The sequence below is a fragment of the Lathamus discolor genome, chromosome 21 (genome assembly GCF_037157495.1).
Source record: "Lathamus discolor isolate bLatDis1 chromosome 21, bLatDis1.hap1, whole genome shotgun sequence".
Taxonomy (NCBI): domain Eukaryota; kingdom Metazoa; phylum Chordata; class Aves; order Psittaciformes; family Psittacidae; genus Lathamus; species Lathamus discolor.
Genome location: NC_088904.1, coordinates 2,080,024 through 2,097,596, shown reverse-complemented (window position 1 = coordinate 2,097,596; position 17,573 = coordinate 2,080,024). Strand labels below are relative to the sequence as shown.

Sequence of the window (17,573 nt, the reverse complement as noted above, 5' to 3'; positions counted from 1 at the left end):
CTTCCACTGGAGCAGCTTGCTCCAAGCCCCTGTGTCCAACCTGGCCTTGAGCACTGCCAGGGATGGGGCAGCCACAGCTTCTCTGGCAGCCCCTGGTGATGAACAGCACAGGAAGGGAAGCTCCTTTAAGCACTGATCTTTGTTAACACATCGGTTTTACAGCTGGAGCTTGAATCCTGCCGCTTTGGGTTGGGGTCCCTGGACTTCCAAGGGCTCTGCTGCAGCAGAGGGGCTTTGCTGCTCCCCATCCCCTTGGCCCCTGACCCACGCCAGGGCTGAGCATCACTTCACCGCAGGCATAAGGACACAAACAGCAGCGTTTATTGGGTGCTGCTCTGGACAACAGAGCCTGTTTGGGTTCAGACAGGGGAACGAACACCCGGTTACAGTCATGGCACGTGCCTGTTGGAGAGGTCAGAGCAGACACGGTCTGAGGCTTAACCCCCCCTCAAGGTGCCCAGTTCTGGCCCACAGCATCTCTGTGGTACAAACAGTGCTGCAGCTCCAGTGCCCTTCCTGGTGCTCCTCCGCCTGCTCCTGCTGCTCCTGCTTTGCCAACAGGAAGCATTACTCGGCCTCAGAGGGTATTTGTGTTCAGGAATGGTTCCTGATTTGAAATAAGGCATTTTCCAAGGGATCCTTCATTCCCGGTGGGAGCAGCAGTCCTGCCAGGTGCTGGGCAGGCTCCAGTCACCCTTGCAGAACCAGTGAGAAGAGAGCTCCTGGTACTGGGTGCTTCCCCCAGCTCTGAAGCTGCTCTTGTGTGTCCTAAACTCTGCATTCGGTGCAAATGCCTCTGGCAGGACCTTGGGAAGAATAAAACCTCTGGAGCTGCGCCCGCTCCTGGCACCATTTCTATGATTGCAAGACCACAGCCTTCACACGTGGTAGTCCCCAGCCTTATGAGCAGGCCCTGGTGTAAAGCACGCCCCAGGCTGCTCATTTAACACCACAACTTCGAGCTTCATGATAACTTCGGAAGATAAAAGTATTGCACAGACAAAGCCAGCAAACCCGAGGTTCCACATGGTCCTTCCCCCAGCATCCATCCTCTGTGATGGAGGACGTGCTGTGGGTAAAGGGATAGGGAACAACTTGGGTGCCACCAGCATGCAGTCAGACACGCACAAAGGAGGGAGGGGGGACAAAGAAATAGGGAGGAAAACGGCGGCTCCTGATGGGTTTACATTCAGCTCAGGAAGAGAAGACTTTGGTTAAAACACATGGGTGGAAGGTAAAGGTTGGATTTGCCCTTGGAAGAATGGAAGGGCACGGATTGGGGAATGGAGTCAGGGATGGCCGAGCGTGATGCCAGCCACAGGGAAGCGCGGGGCATGAACGCGCTCACCCCGCTGTGCTGCAGGGGCAGGACCTGTAGGGGGATGTGAATGGGAAGGGGGCTGCGTGTGCCTGAGCCTCCTTTATTTCAAGGGACCCCAGGGAATCCTTCCCAGCCCCTTCCAGTCCGCAGCCTTTTCCCTACTGCCGGAGGCTGTTCCGCGCCGCGCCCGGCCCGTCCAAGTCCGCGTAGAACTGAGCGATTTGGTCCTTGTACTTCTCCAGCACCACCGGGCGCTTCAGCTTCATCGTTGGGCCTGGGGGAAACACGGCACGGGGTGAGGGAGACACAGACCTTGAGCAAGCCCGGAATGGGTTGGGCTGAAGGGACCTTAAAGCTCCTCCAGCTCCAACCCTTGCTACAGGCAGGGACCCCTTCCACTGGAGCAGCTTGCTCCAAGCCCCTGTGTCCAACCTGGCCTTGAGCACTGCCAGGGATGGGGCAGCCACAGCTTCTCTGGGCACCCTGTGCCAGCGCCTCAGCACCCTCACAGGGCAGAGCTTCTGCCTTATCTCCAACCTGAGCTTCCCCTGTTTCAGTCTGACCCCATCACCCCTTGTCCTATCACCACAGTCCCTGATGAAGAGCCCCTCTCCAGCATCCTTGCAGCCCCCTTCAGACACTGGAAGCTGCTCTGAGGTCTCCACGCAGCTTCTCCTCTCCAGGCTGAACAGCCCCAGTGTTCTCAGCCTGGCTCCATAGAGGAGCTGCTCCAGCCCCTGCTCATCCTCATGGCCTCCTCTGGACTTGCTCCAACAAAGGAACACGTGTGCAGACACTGACTTCAAACTGCTTCTGTGCTTAATGCAATCTCTCTCCCTTCCCCTGGGCACAGGAGCAGCAGGACCGGCCTCAAGGGGCAACCCAGAGCCATGCTTAAGTGCTGCTGTGCTCCCTCCTGCTGGTGGAAGCAGGGATTCATCCCACCCTCCCCAAACCATGACATGGAAAGGCCACGGGCAGCTCCATGGACCACGAAGGGGTTTCAGGACCCAAGAAGGGGTGATGCGGTCACCCCAGTGCCCACGCACCGAGCTCTCCACTGACGACAGAGAAGTCCTTCTCCAGCAGGGTCCATTTCTGGATCCTCTGGGCGTTGGAGATTGCGTTCTCGTTGACTGCTGCAATCCCCTTCTGGATGGCAGCGTAGACATCCTTGTCCTTGCTGCGGACGATCTCCGAGACCTTGGTGGCCTTGCTGCCCAGCCTCTGACAGTATTCAAGGGCTTCTGGAGTGAGATCGTCTCTTGGCTCACCGGTGTCTGCGTTCACATTGCACTGCAGGACAATACACAGGCAACGTGACTGGCACGCACACACGATTCCCTTTGAAGCAGCCACTGCTGCAGCCCCAGGAGGTGGTACAGAGGGGTAAGGAAAGCAGCAGGGTTTGGGTTCTCACTCTCACTTTTAGGTCTTTTACTCCTGCTACAGAAACACCGATCCCAAACAGGAGCAGGCGCCTGTCTGCAGCTCGGCTGCAACAAGTCACACCCCACAACACCTCCCATCGCCACAGGAGGCTGTAAAACGTGGCACAATTCTCTTCCTCACTGGAATTAAACCCATGCAGCGACACAGGTGGATTCCTACCCTGTTTCCCATTACCTTTAGTGTTAGAAGCATAGCGACAAACTTGGCTTTGTCTCCAACCAACATTGCATTGCTGATGATGGGCACGGCCGCTTTCACAGCGTCCTCGATTGGAACGGGAGGGATGTTCTCACCTCCTGCAGTGATGATGAGCTCTGGAAAAGAGTCAAATCTTCATTAATGCTCAGAGCCTTTCCCTCTTCCTCCACAGCCCCAAGTAACTTCATTGCTCCTTTGGTCTGCGAGGCACAAAGAGTGAGCCCCTGTCCCACCACCTGGAGAAGGGAGCAAGCCAGGAGCGCTCAGGTCAGGCTGAGAGGGGAGGCTGAGGTGTGCACACAGCATTGCAAGGGCTGCTTTAATGCTGCAGAGATGTCTGTGGTTTGGGCATAGGGATGCAGTGTAAGAGCACCTCAGCACCCTGCCAACATTGCCTTAAGCCCTGAGGCGTGGATGTTGGTACCAAGGCTGTTCAGAAACTGAAGGGAAACATCCACGGAGGCAATGCAGGGTGAGGGAGGGCAGAGCCTGCCCTTCTCACCTGCCTTTATTGCCTAAAGCAGCCCCTTTGCACAACCATTATCTCTTTCTGATGACTGAAGTCTTGCATGAAGTTGGATTTCATGCTGGGTGCGGGTCACAGTGGTGGCCCAAGAGCCACGCTGCTGCTCCCCACTTTCACAACCTCACTAAGCTCTTGTTTTCTCTTGGAGTTAACCAGCAAAACCAGCTGGAACAGGAGGGAGCTGATAGCACAGTGAGACCTGGGCAGGTCCAGCACCATGAAACAAGACAACAAGCATCAACGGCTGCTTCTGAAGTCAGCGCCTCAGCACCCGCACAGGGCAGAGCTTCTGCCTTATCTCCAACCTGAATTCCCCTGTTTCAGTCCAAACCCATCACCCCTTGTCCTGTCACCACAGGCCCTGATGAAGAGCCCCTCTCCAGCATCCTTGTAGCCCCCTTCAGACACTGGAAGCTGCTCTGAGGTCTCCATGCAGCCACCTTCTGCCCAAGCCACACCACTAGCAGGGGCTGAACACAGCTTATCACGGTACTGTGTAACCTCGAGACAACCCCATCAGGGGATGTTACCTTTAATTCTACCAGTGATGTAGAGGAATCCATGCGCATCCAGCTTGCCAAGGTCACCTGAATGCAGCCAGCCTTCTTCATCAATTGCCTCTTTGGTTTTGTCCTCCATGTTCAGGTAGCCCATGAAAACGTGTCTGCCCGAGAAGCAGACCTCCCCAACGCCGTATTGATCTATGTTATGGATCCGTGTCTCACAGCCCGAGATGCTCCTTCCACAGCTAAAAGAGAACACACAAACCCAGGGCTTGGCTTGGCTTTAGCTCAGTAGCTGAGCAGCAGAGTGAGATCAGAGCAGGCCCCTCTCAAGCTGAAGTGTTTGAACAAAGCCAGGCATGCTTCAGCGAGAAGCATTGAACTTAAAAGGCATCTGCTTGTGTAAGGGGAACTACAGAGAAAGCTGTTACTGCAGAGATGGGTGCTCACACACCCGGTGGCTTCCACTCATTGCTCTCAAACACCTGAGCTTTGAATTAGAAGGTCCGTGGCCTTGGCAGCAAAGTTTTACCAAGGTGGTGTTCACTTGCCAGCCTGGGGAGGAGCCATTCAGAGCAGCAGCGCAGTCCCACTGCCTTCATTCACTGGACACTGTGGGCTGGAGGTCCTAATTCCCTCTCCCCATCAATCCCTTGCTTCCTAGAGGGTGCAGGCCAAGCTAAACTGAAGTAACACCACTGCTGCCTTTGCAGATCTCATCTGCAAGATGTGGCCAAAGGAAATGGCTCCATGGTGACTTTCTCCCAGCAGGAGGACTCTGGGGATGAGCTGCATCAGGCGAGATGCGCATGGCAAGATGCAGGAGAAACCTTAAAGCAGCTCCTCCTCATCGGCAGCAGTGCTCTGCCCACAGAAAGGTCTTTACCTGGTAAGCCTGAACATGTGAGGTGTGGAGACTGTGTGAGGCCCAGTGCTCTCACTCATGCCATACAGCTCAAGCACAGGGATGTCCAGGCTTAAGAAGAATTCCAGTGTCTCTCTGGAGATAGGAGCAGCCCCTGTGTAGCATTTCGTGCACCGGTCCAGCCCAATGGCCTTTTGCACTTTCTTGTACACCAAGTGCTTGGCTATGTGGAAGTTCATTGGGATATCATGATACCTGCAGGAAAAGAATGGTTACAAGATCGCAGTCACAAGTAGAACTTGGAATCATGCAAGAGTTAGGGTTGGAAGGGACCTTAAGATCATCCAGTTCCAACCCCTCTGCCATGGGCAGGGACACCTCATCCTCCTTTCATCGTCATCCTATTTTAGTTTACTCAGTAAAAGAGTTGCTTCTCCCCCCTCCAACCCTTCCTGCTCACCCTCTGGTCCAAGCACAAACAGCAGAAGCCAGATGGAGTGAGTCTGACCTGCTCCATGGGATAGAATCCCTGACCTGACAGCGAAGTTTTCCCAGTGTTCCTGACACCCCTTCCTGTAGCTCAGAATTACCCATTCATCCGGTCCAGGTTTGTCTGCAGCCCGATTTCCTTGGCCCACGCGGCCACTTTTCTTCGGAATGCTGAGGATTTTGCCCCTATGGATTTCATTCTTTCCTCCATTTTCTCCCAGACACGAGGAACTCCCAAGAAACACGTTGGCCTCACTTCCCGCAGCGTCTCCACCAAAGTGCCCTGAGCAAAGCAGAATCCAATGCGGCTTTCAGAAGTGCTTTAGCACAGAGAACCGGGCAGCTCTTCACAAAGCTTAGGACTCTACCCTCAATATTGAGGGATTTCTCCTTTTCAACTGCAGTGGCACCAAGGAAAAGGAGCCCCAGCAGCATCCAGATGCCACAGTGGTCTTGAGAAGACAGCAAGGGTCAATGCTTTCAGTGCCAGCGCTGACACAGCCCCAAGACTCATTCTCTTCTCAGGACAGATTTAACTCTGGGGGCATTTTGCAATGTGGACAGAGCAAATATAAAGCCATTGCGTAACCAAAGAAGTGCAGTCAGGTGAGACGCCAAGAAGCTCCCAGTTGTGAAGAGCTGGCTCAGCTTATCCCAGTTTGGAATACGGAGTCAAAAGGCAAAGGTCAGTGGCTGCATGTGTCAACACAACAGACCCTTAAAGAGGAGCACTTGGTCACTATGCAAATAAATAGAGTTAGCACAGCTTCCAGAATCATGAGATAAGTCAAACTATGTTGGTTTTAAGTCAAGCTATGTTGGTTTTAAAGCACCCCCCCAGCTACAAGCAGGTGGATGGAGATAGGCTTTTAACTATGTTTTTACCTTTAATGCATCTGGTTGAGCAAAGAAGACTTGTGCTCCGTGTATCATTGGCAACCAAATATCTGTCATCTGCGCAGCAATGTGACTGAGGGGCAGGTAGCTGACCAACAGCTCCTGCCTTGTGTCAGCACCTGTCAGCAGCAGGCTGCATCCAGCTGCCATTGCCGTCCAGGTCAGCTGCAACAAGAAGCCACGGGAGTGTGGAGTGGCAGCTCTTCCAAGCAGGCACAGCTCCCAGAACAAGTCTACAACATCCCACAATTCTAACAGCAGGGATGGTTTTCAGCCCATCTCTACCCTCCCTCAGCACACACCACAGGTCACAGTTCTTCAAGCGGGCAGATACACAGAGACTTACATTGTCATGGCTGAGCATCACCCCCTTTGGCTGTCCGGTTGTCCCCGAGGTGTAGATCAGTGTACAGCACTGGTTTGGCTTCTGCGACTTGATAATTTCATGGAGCTGAGAGTCTGGAACATCTCTGCCAAGCTCCATGAACTCACTCCACTGCATGCAGAAGAGCAGAGCTCCATCACTTTGCAGGCTATCATTCACATGCAAAATGAAACCCTTTGCTACACATGAAGAGAAGGACACTATTTTCTGCATCCAAACCTCTGGCACAAACTGGAAGAGGTTGTAAATAGCATTGCCAGGCCCACCATGTTTTCTGGCTGCCACAAGAGGCAGGGCAAGATGCAGAAAGCAAAACTGCTGCACCCATCACTAGTGCTGTAGCAACCCTGATATTAACTGGGAGTGCCAAGTGCTACTGAGGGCCCTGAGGCTGCCTTGCACACTGACAACCTCCCACATAACGTGGATTATGGAGGTTTGAACTACAGCAGACACCCACGGCTCCAGTGAGGCAAGCAATCCCCCACTAGAGCCAACACAAGCTCATCTGATGACAGTCCTATGGAAGGCAATGGCTTCTGATCACAAGCCATCAGCTCAACAACCAGTATTTACAAGCCACCAAAATGCCCAGTACTTACAAAGTACAGATTTGGTCTCTTCTCTTTTAGCGCTTCCCCATACTGGACGATAGCTTTCAGATCAGGAAGTTTATGCTGAATCTGTGTTAAGAAGTGAGATTCATGAGAAGGAGGAAATCCTGCTTGTCCCTTTCAAGCCTAAGCAACCCGCTACTTAACAAGCCACTGCTACTTGCTATTTTACATAAAGCTAAGAGAATCTCATCTGTGTTACAGAAAGAGAATGGGCAAGCCTCCATAAAGACAGCCACTTTGACTGGGATGCTGCCAGACAACCAGGGGATGCTCAACTGTTCTTTAAGGCTACTCATATTTAAAGCTCAAGGCTTCATTAAGCTATGAAACCACCATGTAACCTCTCCTAAGAGTGACTATTCATGTGGCTTGAACAGGGAGCACACCAAGCAGGCTCCATCAGTTCACCTCTGCTTTCAGACCTAGCATTTCCCTTGGGTACCACTCTCCCACATCTGTCAATAGGAAGCTCGAGCCCCCAGCCATTTAGGAAGTGTATTTACTTCTAAGATCTTCTGCAGCTGTTTATGGTTTTCCACAATCACCACGTTAGCATTACAGTTCTCTGCTACATAATGGCAGGCCTCAGGAGAGTTTGTAGCGTAGATACCAACAGCAAATCCCCTAGAAAAGGAAAGAATAGGAAACAGGAAAGCAGAACGTGATTATAGGATTAGCAGAGTTGATGGCAAAATTCACATCATGTCCAACTTTTAAGAGAGGAAAAAACTTAGGGAGAATATCCCATAAAGCAACAATAAAAAGCAGAGGGCTTAACTCCAAGAGCAAAGGCTCTGTTCTGGTGTATGGGGCATGTCAGAGTGGTATAAGGGACCAAAGTGTCTTAGGTGGAAGGCAGCTACCAAAGTCCAGTGCTGTGATTCTCTGGCATTGCCCATCATTTTTTTAATCACAGTGTAAATAAGCCTGCCTCTGGATTAACCTTTTGTTCAGGTCTTCTTTTGAGAGAAGTACCTGGCTAAAAAACATCATTAATTTTTGTCTCATTAACTCATAATGAAGCAAAGAGAGAGTTAGGTTCTAAGCTATCTTCAGTACGTTCAAATAGAAGCAGTTGGGTTTGTTGGGGGACTATTCACTGCTCAGTATCCTCACAGGAATACTGAGGTTACTATCTGAATGCTAAAGGAAAGATGCATGTCAAGAGAACACTCACTCTTACCCGGCAAGGATAGCTGCAATGTCAGCAATAATCCACTCAGCAGCATTAAATCCCAAGATGCACACTCCATGGAAACGCTCTAGTCCCAGCTGCAAACAAAGAGAGGAGATTACAGCAATCCTGGTTTTCCTTCAAAGAATGCTAGGAGTTAATTCATGGATCTCTGTTGAGAGCACATCCAGGGAAAAGTTCATGCTATTATATAGAGTAATTCACACAGAGGAACTACCCAAGACCTAGTATGGAACCAGCTATGTTTCACATCAGACACTGTCCCACATTATCAGTAGGCAGGAGAAAATAAAAGGATTATCCTTAGGGTGCACTCGGTGTGAGGACCTCACTGATGCTAATGCTGTTGTAACAACTGCAATCTAGGCAGTTAATCATCCCTTTGGGCTGGGAAGGAGAAAATAAGAGGTGAAGTTAGACAACACCTTTTGAGACATTCAGTCCTTTAATAAGGTTAGCTATGTCAGATGCCAACAATGACAAGAGCAACAAGCTCCAGTGACAGTCAGAGACACTTTGCTATGAAATTCCAGCTGTTAAAGTCCAGGTCTTTAAAGCTCCTTCAGCCCTTCTCTGGTTCTATCCCAACGTAGACTGAAAGATCCCACCACAGGAGTGAGAACGGAGTGGCCTTAACTTCAAGTAATAAGACCTCATAATCATCACAGAATTATAGAATAGCTAGGGCTGGAAAGGACCTCAAGATCATCTAGTACCAACCCCCCTGCCATGGGCAGGGACACCTCACACTAAACCATCCCACCCAAGGCTTCGTCCAACCTGGCCTTGAACACTGCCAGGGATGGAGCACTCACAACCTCCCTGGGCAACCCATTCCAGTGCCTCACCACCCTCACAGGAAAGAATTTCCTCCTTAGATCCAATCTAAACTTCCCCTGTTTCAGTTTGAACCCGTTACCCCTTGTCCTGTCACTGCAGTCCCTGATGAAGAGTCCCTCCCCAGCATCCCTATAGCCCCCCTTAAGGTACTGGAAGGCTGCTATGAGGTCTCCACGCAGCCTTCTCTTCTCCAGGCTGAACAGCCCCAACTTCCTCAGCCTATCTTCATACGGGAGGTGCTCCAGCCCCTGATCATCCTCGTGGCCTCCTCTGGACTTGTTCCAACAGTTCCATGTCCTTTTTATGTTGAAGACACCAGAACTGCACACAATGCTCCAGGTGAGGTCTCACAAGAGCAGAGTAGAGGGGCAGGATCACCTCCTTAACTGATAGCAGTTAACACATGTAATGTTGTTTCTCTTTCCAAGTGTCTTAACTCCCTACAGTACAGGCAAAAGGCTCAGGCAGTTTGGACATTTAAGTTTGATTCATAATTACCCCTTCAAGTTTCTTCTGTGGAAGATTAAAATGTACACACCTCAGGAGGGACAATGGCCAGGTTTGCCATGCACCTCAAACACTTCACTTGCAATGTTTCCTTACCTACGTTTTTAAGTTGGATGTGGAAGCAACCTGCAAGAAATTCAAGCAAAACCACTGTGGTAATTCCCAAGTTGTTCATGGCATGTTCAAGGTCTTTCCCTGACACTTTAAGGCTCTCCTACACTCAAGAATAACTAAGTTGACTACAGCCATTTGAGCAGTTAAACCAACTGACCATTAACAAGGAGAATTCAACACAAGCTTACCTTCAGGAAGCTTTTTGCCGCTTTCCAGCACTCATTATAGTACATCTGATACGTGAGTTTTACCCATTTGCCATTCTTTTTGGATGCAAGGGCATAGTAATTGGAGTATTTCTTCACAGTTTCCTGGAATAGCTCATGCACAGTCTTTGGTGCCTTGCTGCCTAAGCCTGTCTCAGTTATCCTCAGCTTGACTTCTCCATCTCGTTGTGTTGTCCACAAACCGGAGGTAGGTGAAGAGGCTGGTTTGAAAGAGAAGTGGTCAGCATCTTATATTTAGCAATTGCTTGTTGCCATAAGAGAAACATAAATAGAAGTATTAAACATAAGAAAGGAAATGCTGTTATGCCCCCTCCCACACCCCTTTGACTTCATATCCTTGGCAAGTTTGCCATAAAACTCCCAGTACTTTAGATCAGGGCTAATAGAGGAAGCCTCTAAAGCACTTTGGAACTTTCCTTAAACAGTTCCCATTTACATCCCCCTCTAACCTGCTTTGCTGCCCTAAAGCTCTCGAACTGCACCGGTAAAGTGGCAGCTTCCCACAACAGTCATATACACTCTGCTTTTGCTTTCCTTTTAAGGAGGACTGGAAGCAGCACATTACTACCTGGTAGATAAGCATTAGGCATTGACACTACCTATTTTACTCCTTGAAGTCCAAGTTCAAGACACTTCTGGACAGAGCAGATGGCTATTTCAGTTTCTTCTTCCATTGCAGACAAATTCCTCTTCCCATTTCAGTAAGTTTATGGACATCACAGTAACTGAAAACTCGCTCCACTTACCTTTGTAACTAACCTGAGATCTCTCCATCTTAGTATCTTCAACTGTCTCGCTGCTGTGGACCTCAACAGTTCTGCAAGGCAAAAGCAATGAGTCCTGGAAAGGCTTTAGCACCCTGGGTGAAGAATGCTCTCTCCATCACAGCATTGTATTAGTCCTTGGCTATGTGTCAGAGTCGTTCCTGATGTTCTGCAGGGGACTTTATTGATTTTACTAGCCTGCATGGCTACAGCAACAGCCCAGTTCCCTCTCAGAGGGCACACAAGCTCTGCCTGCACTGCTTTTAGACACATGTATGTTGTCTGAACCGCAGCTATTGTTTCAGATAAGCTGCAGAGGAACCCATAAACACGTCAGCCAGAAACCAGCAGTGATTTCATACCAGGGCTCTGCTCTGGGTGCCTGAAACTGAGACGCTCCAGCAGTGAGGAGGCAGGGGGCAGGAAGGGGCCCACAATCTCCCATCTGCAGCACATGCAGCTCACGAAGGGGAGGCCTCAGCAGCCTCTCTCCTGAGCCGTGCACAATCCTTCAGCCTGCAGGGAAACCCACAGGGGTTTCCTGCAGAAGCCAGGCCAGCTGAGGAGCAGGAAATGGATTTAACAGGAAAGCTTGTCCTTAGTATTCCTAATAAACCTGGGGCATCAGGCTCCTGCCAGATGTTTGTGAAGAAATAGATGGGGAATGTGCCTGTTTCTACTCCAGTCACGCTCCTCACCAGGAGCTTGTCCAGAGATGCCAGCTGGAAGTTGCCCCTTTTACTTTCAACCTGGCAAGATCTGGTGAGGTGCCCCCTGCCTGCGGCTGTAGAACTGTGTTTGTCCCCTTCCAAGACAGACTCACAGCTGTGAATGATGAGGGTAAGGAATAATCAAGCCCACGTCCCACTTCAGAGCACAAATTGAAAGCCAGACCCTGTGGGATTTGGTATTTGAGGCCCTAGAAGGGCATCCCACCCTCCAGCCTACAGGCAGACATTCCCCCACCCTGGCAAATACCAGCAGGGAACACGGCACTGCAGTAACATCCAAGCTTTAGATATTCCAGAGAACCCAAGTTTCCATCTTGCCTTCCCAAACAGCCCTCCTGGGTCCCTTTGCTCCAGGCAATCACAAAGGTCTTTCTTTCTTCATGCCAGTGCCAGATATTCACTGTGCCCCATGGCAACGTTTGGTGCAAGGCTGCTCTCTAGCACCCGGGTGTTCTAGAAAGGCTGGGTGCTCCTGACATCACAACAGTGCCAGCCCTTTGCAGGGGCAGCTTTGGGGCAGGTGAAGCCCTGACATCTCTGCCTGTCATGCTCCTCAGTCCCATGTAAACTCCTCAGCCTACCCCAGTCAGGGTCCCTACTGAGCCCCATATCTTCCCTTTCTGCTAGGCCAAAGAGAGGACGAGTCAGCACAAGGCTCTGTGTGAATTTTAGTGTAAATCCCTTCCCTTTGGTTAAAGTTTGCTCTCAATTTCTAGGGGATAATCAACTGCTATTGCTCTGTGCCTTATGAGAGGGTTTAAGGCACAGAGATTTGACAAGGCTACTTCCGTGTTGTGTCCAAAGTGGAACTGCTTCTCGCAATGGATCTGCAAGCCAGAAACCCGAGGGAAGTAAATATTTTTGTCTTGATTTCCCCAAAGGGATGACGAGATGTTCCCTACCACACATTTCCCCCTCGACATGGAGAACGTTCTTCAGTGCACATCAGCCCTCAGCTGCAATAGTTCTGCACCATTTCTCCACCAGCTTTTAGGATCAAAACATGCAAATGACCCAGTAATACAGGGCAACCCCCCCCCCCAGTTATTTCCCTTACAGTGACTCAAGTCACCTTTTTCTCCCCCTTAACATGTAATGCAAATGCAGCCTGAAATATGTAAAGAGGGTTTTTGTGAGCTACTTCCCATTACCCTGTGTTGAGATACAGACCCTTACACACTGACCTGCTCTTTAGTAAGAGGCTGCTTAGATTTACAGAGAGACTAATAGGAGTTTGATGAAAATCAGCACAGGTACTGAACATGGGCTATCCCCTACCACTGAGACACACTTCTGATTGCAGCAACACTTCACAACGTACTCACTGGGCATTCGATTTGATCAGTGCCCTCCCAACTACATAGAACTAAAACTTCCACAAGGTTCCTTTGGAAGAGGTGGTCTTACTGACTGTGCAGGATATTCTACCATGCCTGTGCTTTAAGTTGATATTGAATCTGTGCTGCTTTAAGCTCCAGACTCTGTATGGTAGCTGTGTACAGCAAATTTGATTCTGTTCCTCTTCTTTTGAGAGGGTGAGGTTGTAGATTCAGCTTTTGGAACTGGGAAGAAACGTTTGAAACTCCTTCCAAAATCTAATGGGAATTAAACGGATGCAAACGCAATCAAATGCAAACTGTTTCTTACGCATACAGGTCACCGCAGAGAAAACCTGAGCTAAGACAAACCTAGCTGATGAGCTGAGCGCATCATCCAGTGACACCTCAGCGCTCCCTTGAGGATCCGAATGAGAGCAAGCCACAGGGACTGGTTCTGCAACTGCCACGGGTGCATTTGCCTCACACAGCATCGTGCCTGCAAAAACAGGTTTGAAGATTAAAATACAATCAAAGGCGGCAATAAAATCAGCTACCGTTGATGGAGCTGTCTGAGCAGGGTGATCCCAACGCAGGCGTGACTCCAGTACAGATTTGCATGGAACACAGTGGATTCTAACAGCGGACACAGCACACTCCGCGCTCGGTGCATTTAAACCCCATCAGTGATAGGCGATACACCCACCCCACATCCCAACACAAGTGTGACAACCACACCTTTGACCGTAAGAGCACCACGAGCCTGACAGCTCAAGTTTTACACTCCCTTGCCCCCAACCATTCCCACCCGGCTCTCAGACCCCCCCAAACCCACCTCCCAGGGCACCGGCTCCAGCCTCACAACGCATGGTCCTTGTGCAGCCTCAGCCTCTTCTCCCTTGAGCTCCAGCCCAGCGCTGAGGAGCAGGATGTGCAATAGCCTTGAGTTTTAAACTAGCGCCCAGGAGGCAGGTCTGGAGCATCTTATGTCATGTGCTGCCTGCCTCGCAATTGGAGGCGGCTCCTCACCCCACACCGCTGCCTCTTAAGGAAGCTCTGGCTCTGTGCCTGCCTGCCAGCCGCTGCACAAGGGGGCTCGGGGGGGGGGGCACAGCCCCAGAACAGCACAGAGGTTGAACCTGTTCTCATAACAATCCACCTCTTTGCAGCCTTTGCTTTCAGTACTTTGTTGTGAGGGGTTTTAACCACCCAAACAAAGTGGTTTAGGACGTTGGTTTTATTTAAGGTTTATGTTCATCAAAAGCTTTTGATGCTCACGCTTGACAGGCTGAGCTTTAATTGTTTCAAGGGATTTCTACTTGACTGGAGAGGAATCTTATTATCCTTGATCTTTGTGCAAAGCGGATGTTAGCGTGCTATTTTGTACCTGCAGTAGACAGACACAGTTTCAAGCGGGCAATGTGAAGAGCATCTTTGTCTCAACAATAAGAGACAGGAGCAAAACGAGAAAGCTATTTTATCTTACGTATCTGACACAGACAGGCTGCAGCCTTCAGCCCCTGATGTGTGGGGAAAGCCATCCCCATGGGCAGGCACAATTCCCAGCAGGCAGAGCTGCCTTCCCCCCCGGAAAGCAAATCCCACCCCTTCCCCTTGCTCGTCTACAAAAGGACACGTTGCTGCTCACACCACATTCTGTTATGGGCTGCAATTCACCACACAAAAAGTAGTTTCATTCAGCAGCTGCTGAGAAAGAGATGTCTCCAAAACTCTCATCTCTGAAGCTCTGATAAAGGGCAGACATCACCCAGCACCCAATCTAGGCTGGAACACCACAGTGGTTTATTCTCTTGGGGTTTCTTGTAATAAGACAGCTATGAGAAAAGGGGCTTTATCTCTAGAGGAAACCCTGAGACCCAGGTTTAGCCCCCTCCCCACCCTGGAAGAGCTCACTCCCACATCAAAAGGAGCATCCTGGTTACCAGCCGGCTCTGTGCCTGCTGGAGGTGTCACCATCACCTCTCTTGCTCAATGAGAGACCAAGACACAAGGCACTGTAGAAGCTGTCATCAGCCTCTTTCCCACTGCTGCACCCACATTCCTTCCCAGCACCCCACAACAAGGGGTTTAAGCTCCCCTGCATCCCTGCAGGAAGATATTCTCCCCGCACTAATTGCAGCATCTCTCTTGCCATCTGCTTTTCAGTGCAGCAAGAAAATCTGCAGCGAAAGCGTGGCTGTGTCCTCACACCAGCTACGTTGCGGTACATTCCGGTGGATGTTGGTTAGAAACCTGTTGGGCAAAGAAAGGGAGAAGCCTCTCCTCCCACAGAGGCGTTTCTGCATCACCCACAGTCACTTGAGAGGGAAAAGTGCTCCACAGTGGAGACTATTGCTGTGCTCTGCCATTGCTGCACATGTGCCCGTCACTGAGACACCCTGTTCAGGGCATAGCCCTCACAGGAGGGTCTTATTCTGATGGGGCCTCACAAGGTACAGCACACTTGAAAGTCTGGGGAGACACAGCAGGACATCACTGTCTCCATCACATCTGGTGGGATGGGATCTTCAGAGAGAACCTGGATGTTAAAGCCCCATGGTCCCCAGCACCTGGAGAGCAGCAGCATCCCCCCCTGCAGAAGCAGCAGCAGAACTTCTGGAGCATCCAGGTATATTCACACTGCAAAACAAAGCTGAAATGCATCCCGGTTGTGCAAGGTTCCTTGTGAACGCAGGCCACTGGAATGCCAAGGCAGCCATGCATTTTGTATAACAGATTTGGGTTAGAAACAAGTATTTGCCAATATAAATACTCTGAGTGGCTCTGCTAAGCACTGCCACCAACCCCTTCCTTCTCTGAGGCTTAGTTACACCACTGGAAATCAGCTCATTGGGGTGAATGTGATCACAAATGGGATCAGGAATGATCCCATCCAGCCCCACACTGTTTGCACAGGAGCTAACACACAGATGGTCAGGAACACGAAGAACACACCCAAACAAAAGCCTGCTGAAAGAAACCTCCCTTTTAATTACCCTGCATGGCGACTGAAGCTATTTCAATACAAAGCAGCCTCTGCTTTGAGGGAATGCTGCGTCCAAGATGTGGAAGTTGGGGAAGGAGCTCATTGGAGCTTCACCAACAAAACAAAATGAAAGGTGCAAACCCATGACAGTCAATGGGACAGGAGTGCCAGTTTCATTTATAAGTGGTCAGAGGTTATTAAGGCCCACACAGAGCTTCCAAAAGGTCAGTTCAAACTCAGACTGCTGCAGATGTGCATTGGTCACGCTGACATCTTCCAGCACAGCTCACTTGGCTTCCTGTTAACAACTGAGTTTCTTTTTTCTGGTAAATACACGTCTGATCTGCTCCAGTTTTCACTGTGCAGAGCAGCTTTAGGAGCTGCTGTTACCTCGCTGCCTTTCCACACTTCCACCAAAACTGAAACTTGGCCCTTGTGCTTGTTTCCCTCACAGATTTATTGAGGAAAGAGCAGCTGAGCAACCTCCTCTTCCTCTTTTAGATAAATCCCAGTTTTTAAGAGAGCAGCACTAAAAACTTAAGCACGAAAGGTTTTCTCCTAGGCAGTAACACTGACCACAGGTTGGCATACGGCTGTGCTGGGAAATGGTCCGATGCTGGAGCTAAGAGAGCACGAAGAAAAGCAGCTCCAACCTCCATAAGGATGATACCACACCAAAGATCCTGAGTGAATGACTGCAGACAGACGCTTGACTCCATCACAACGCCGAACGTTCACTGAACACAGATGCTGCAGAGCATCACTTTGTCACCTAAAACCAGGTGGGGTGACAGCGTGGGGTGGAAGCATCAGCCCCGTGTGGCTCCTTCAGCCAGACAGCCCACTGCAGAGCTCATTTCACGCTGTGTGCTGATTGCTTCTCCAGGACACTGGGAGATTTTAGGTGAATTCCCCAGCGACGTGACTCACCAAGAGGCTTTTTTAGGTTCCTGTTTCCTAAACCGCTCTTGGCTTTACTCCACCATCTGCGCTCGCCTGCGGGGGGAAAACCCCTTGCGCAGAGTAAGAAAGCACTGGGGTATGTGCTTAGAGCCACGGTACCCCTGCTTCTGCCAGCATCCACACACCCAAGGCTTCATCTCAGCTCAGAGCCGCCAGCGTCAGAGCATCCCCAGACAATCAAGTCCCTCCATGCTCCTTTACCGCCTACGGCAGGACAGGAACGGCAACAGCCGCCCCGGGAGGGGATGGGCCTCGTGGGGAACCGGAGGCAGCACCGCAGCAACGTTCGCTTGACACTGACAGAGCCAGGCACGACCCGGCCCCAACACCCACACCAGCCCCACAGCCTCCCCCTCGGGACACCGCGGGGACACCGCATGGCGCAGCCCTGTACGGTGCTGCGGCCCCCGCAGCGCCTCCTCCTCCTCCTCCTCCTCCTCCCCACAGCGGTCAGGGCGGGACGAGCCCCGTCACGGCTGTGCCGGGAGAACAGAAACGGAACGGGACGGGACGGGAGGGCCCCGTTACCTCAGGAGCCGGCAGGCACGCGACGACCACCACGCGGCGCGACGGCCACGCGGGGGCCTTTAGGGCGCGCCGGGCAGGGCCGGGGGGGCGTGGCCATGGCCCGGAGTGGGCGGGGAAATCCCGATCAACCCCGCCCCATTGGCGCTCGA

At 51.1% G+C, this 17,573-nt stretch overlaps 1 protein-coding gene across 2 annotated transcripts; it reads right to left on the bottom strand.

The window, feature by feature from the left end:
- Positions 1 to 299: 299 nt before the first annotated feature.
- On the bottom strand, positions 300 to 17,485 carry ACSBG2 (acyl-CoA synthetase bubblegum family member 2). 2 transcript variants are annotated; one of them, XM_065699707.1, is made up of 15 exons: positions 17,425 to 17,485; positions 13,320 to 13,446; positions 10,883 to 10,953; positions 10,098 to 10,336; positions 8,437 to 8,525; positions 7,757 to 7,877; positions 7,239 to 7,319; positions 6,598 to 6,747; positions 6,240 to 6,416; positions 5,456 to 5,637; positions 4,887 to 5,120; positions 4,028 to 4,245; positions 2,948 to 3,087; positions 2,371 to 2,617; positions 300 to 1,595 (listed from the first exon to the last, which is right to left on the bottom strand). In XM_065699707.1, the coding sequence occupies exons 2-15, from the start codon at positions 13,439 to 13,441 to the stop codon at positions 1,480 to 1,482; spliced, it is 2,187 nt and encodes a 728-aa protein (XP_065555779.1). In that variant the 5' UTR covers positions 13,442 to 13,446; positions 17,425 to 17,485; the 3' UTR covers positions 300 to 1,479. The 2 variants fall into 2 exon arrangements, with proteins under 2 accessions (XP_065555779.1, XP_065555778.1); XM_065699706.1 differs by lacking the exon at positions 17,425 to 17,485 and adding an exon at positions 13,783 to 14,076.
- Between the last annotated feature and the right edge of the window lie 88 nt (positions 17,486 to 17,573).